General features: G+C 39.5%; 1 protein-coding gene across 2 annotated transcripts in view; it reads right to left on the bottom strand.

Moving 5' to 3' along the window:
* Positions 1–1,166: 1,166 nt before the first annotated feature.
* CCNG2 (cyclin G2) overlaps positions 1,167–3,917 on the bottom strand; it is a 9,368-nt gene continuing 6,617 nt past the window's right edge. For both annotated transcript variants that reach the window (XM_008055629.1, XM_008055633.1), the window contains one exon: positions 1,167–2,583. In XM_008055629.1, the coding sequence (XP_008053820.1) occupies positions 2,460–2,583 (124 nt within the window). In that variant the 3' untranslated portion in view covers positions 1,167–2,459. The remainder of the gene's footprint in view (positions 2,584–3,917) is intronic.

Genomic DNA, 3,917 nt, shown 5'->3' with positions numbered 1-3,917 from the left:
TAGAGATCAGGAGTAAGCCTGGACGCTGAGAGATCACCAAGCTATTGCTGTAATTCTACTAACAAAGAGTGCAGGTCTGATCCAAGAAGAGACAGTAGGAGAGATGTAAACAGTGTATGTGAAATCCTAAGCAATAGAGGCCAGAGACTTCCAGTGAACAGGCAAAAGGAGATGGGGCCAATACCTAAGTCTCCAACTCGAGCAGAAGGAATTCTGACCCACTGAGAAAGACATACAAGAGCAGCAAGTTTGGGAGTAATCAAGACATGTCCAAGAAACATGGCCAGTTCTGAAACAACAGGTTGGGAGCTCGGTAAGGAGGTCTAGACTAAATATACTGAAAACCAGAAGGGGGAACAGACGAAGTACAGAGAGATTCACCCAGAAAGAGCATCTAGTAGAAGAGCAGTATAACCCCGGAAAAACAGACTTGAAAAGCCACAAATAACTTTTACATTTTAACGAACCAAAATATGAAAACAGAATATACTGCCTACTATTTACTAAAAATATTTAGTAAGAGAGGGAGGATCATTCTGAAGTAGATTTTCCACTGGGAGGGTAGGAAAACATGCCCATATTTCCAGAGAAGAGGTCATACCTTAAAACCATATTCAGTAGACTGTTTACTAAGAATACAGAAAACAAAAGTCAATAAAAACCAAACTAGGTGGACAGAGAGTCTTTGAGGGCGGGGGAAGACCACTACTTACAAAACAACCTGAGACTTAGAAACAGAGGTCCCGAAGCACCAGAAGCTGGCGGGGCCCCATCACAGCAAACATCCCATGCTTATTCACCAAGCAACTTCCCAAATAGAATTTGGTTTGTCTCCAGAAAGACACGATACTGATCTGCCAACCTGAGCATTCTGGTCTACTGGATATCTGCTTTCACTATAAATCAATAGGCATTCTGATAATACACCAGTCTCTGAGAGCTTGCTTATTAGTATGAGTCCACCCCAGAGAGAGGTCAGTTCTCAAGCAACAGATTCACTTTGAGTATCTCTAAGATTAAGGGCCAAGCTGGAGTGAGGAACTATTACCTAGAGGACTTAGGGAAGCCAGTCAGAAGGAATCACTCCAGCCTCCCTTAAAGACTTCTCACTGAAATAGAGAAAGCACTTTTACCAAAAGATTAAAAATTAAGATGTGATTCTAAACAAGAATTAATTAGCAATTTTATTTTGACTTGTAATCTATTAACACTTCAAAAAGAGTCACTTTGGAGAACAACCAATGGATGTTGACTCACCAGTCAAAAAGTCATTAATGATTAATTCACAATACACAACACACAATAAATTATATTTACATGCAATGGCTAGACTATCACATACACGGTAAAAAAATACAGTATTTTTATGTACATTTTAAAAAGATTTACATTTTCATATACAGTTTACAAAATTAAAAATTCTCTGTACAAAAATCTTACATGTACAGAGTGTATATAGTCTCATTCTTATGGCTGTGCCACCACACAGATTTACTTAAAACTATAATACTACAAACACTTGGGTTCTTTTTACTTCATATTCAATCTTGGCACCCATATACTAGCACATTATTTTTGAAATGTGAGTTGCAAAGGAAATAAAACATAATCATGCATTTTTTTAATATATGAAAATGAGACAAAATGTCCTACTAGATCAACATGTATCAATTCCGTAGTTACCTAGCCATGTTCAACTTCCCACACTGCTTTCAGACAGGTACATGCAAAACTAGCAGATTATGGATTTGTTAATAATACTAAAGTAACAGTATAGTCTGACAATTTTTAGGCATTAGGAATGCAATAGCCCTAGCCTGTCGATTATCTGTTTAGCAGAAACCTCAATTAAGATATTATATACTAAAATTCACAGAAATGTCAATATTTTAATTCCTAAATATATAGGATCTGCATCAGATAGACACTGATCATTTAAAAAACAAAACAATAATAAAAAAAGGTGTCTGACATTTAAGAGCATATTTTCTCTGTTCTTAGAAATGGGGGAGGGGGAAATACAAGATAAGCCATAAAGGATTATCCACTGTCCCTGCTAAGGAAGCACCTAAGTGCACTTCCAATCTGTTTAAATAAAGACACCCGAAAGCTTTATAAAACGCTTAAGATTCACTATGCTAGTTATCTGTAAAAATCTTGAAAAGTAGCAAATGGAAGGTATCAGCACTTTCCCTCCTCCCCCAAGTAGCTAAAGATCAATGAGAAAAATAAAGTGCCACGGTCTAGAGAACTTGTATTGTTTAAGAGGCACTAACCCATTCAATGGCTTAGGATAAATATGAAAATAGGCCAGATCTGATCTGAAGAATACATAGAAGGTAGATATTCCAGTCTGTGTCATTTCTGCCTAGATGGGGGCTGAACCAGAAAACTACCCACTCCCCCATTTATTGCTTTGAAACCTGTACACATAAATTCTGACACAAAACATTAGATTTCTAAGATGGAAAGCACAGTGTCTGTGCCACCTTGAGGTTGAAAAAGAAGGCGCACTCCTGGTCACTGGGAGGAGAGCAGCTGAGACTCTCTTCTCCACAACTCATATCTTCATAAGAGTCCTCGCTGAAGGGAAAAAGAGACAAGAGAGGAGAGTGCCATTACTTAAGATACACTCACATGTTTTTACAGCAAAAGACAACTGCCCTATTGCAACCAAGAACCTCCATTTCTACCTTTGGAAAACGGAATTGGGTTTAGGCCCTTTTCTCCCTTGGACCACACTGAAGAATTCTTTCCTTTCCAATCTAATTGTGTACTTGCTTGAGATATTCCACAGGCTGTTCCAGAGGTTGACCTTGGAACAAGAGTATGAAAACCCCACGGCAGAATTCTCCATTGTTACAAGGTCACCTTAAAGCGATTCATCTACAACCTGGCTACCATCAGGAGGGCACTGGCAGGCTCTCCAGGTGGACACTTCAAGATAAGCATCAAAGCAAGATCAGCTTCCCTGTGCTGCTTCCAGACACTCCTCACTCCATTCTTTCGCTTTCAAATCCGCTATCCTCAGTCTAAACTTCTGAATTGATTTTTTTGAGGCATGAGTCTGGCCATTTCCTCATCTGCCAACTTTTAGAACAAAGACACCTTCTTTGCACAACATCTCTTGCTTGTTCACTTTGGCCTGCAAGTGACAAGCAGCAGAACTTGCTACTGGCAACAACATGAATATCTCTACTCTTAAAATTTTTACTTTTTTTTTTGAGTCGGAGTCTCACTCTGTCACCCAGGCTGGAGTGAAGTGACATGCTCACAGCAACCACAGCCTCGACAGCTGGACTCAGGCGATCCTTCCGCCTCAGCCTTCCAAGTAGCTGGAGCTTCAGGTGCTCGTCATCAAGCCTGGCTAATTTTTTGATTTATTGTAGAGATGAGGTCTGGTCAAGTTGCCTAGGCTGGTCCTGAACCTCTGGGCTTAGGCAATCCTCTTGTCTCTGCCTCCCAAAGTGCTGTGATGACAGGCGTGAACAACCACACCCAGCTTATATTCAAAATTTAAGCTTTACAGAGATAGGACTTTCTAAAGTGAAGTCTATAGTAATCTCTTTAGAAAATACAGATTTTCTTAAGAAGTTTAAACAAATTGCTATTTGCCAAACCATCATTCTTGTGCCAATTAATAACTCTATAAACAGCTAATCACAGAATTTTAATTATTTAAATCCAACAAATGCCAACTAAAAGACAACATATCTTCTATCACATGGTCTATTTAGATGTCTTAATAGACATCTTGCATCAATAACTATATCACTGACACTCTCAAATATCAAAGCAAGAAACAAGCTCTGAAAATGAAACGTCCAAGCCAGGCTCGGTGGCTCAGCCTGTAATCCCATGCCTTGGGAGGCTGAGGTGAGTGAATTGCCTGAGCCTGTGGGTTCGAGACCCACCTG

This window comes from Carlito syrichta, unplaced genomic scaffold, assembly GCF_000164805.1.
Source record: "Carlito syrichta isolate Samal-C Ts95f unplaced genomic scaffold, Tarsius_syrichta-2.0.1 Scaffold82255, whole genome shotgun sequence".
NCBI classification, from domain to species: domain Eukaryota; kingdom Metazoa; phylum Chordata; class Mammalia; order Primates; family Tarsiidae; genus Carlito; species Carlito syrichta.
Note: the sequence above shows the minus strand (reverse complement) of the source record. Positions and strands in the feature narration are given on the sequence as shown.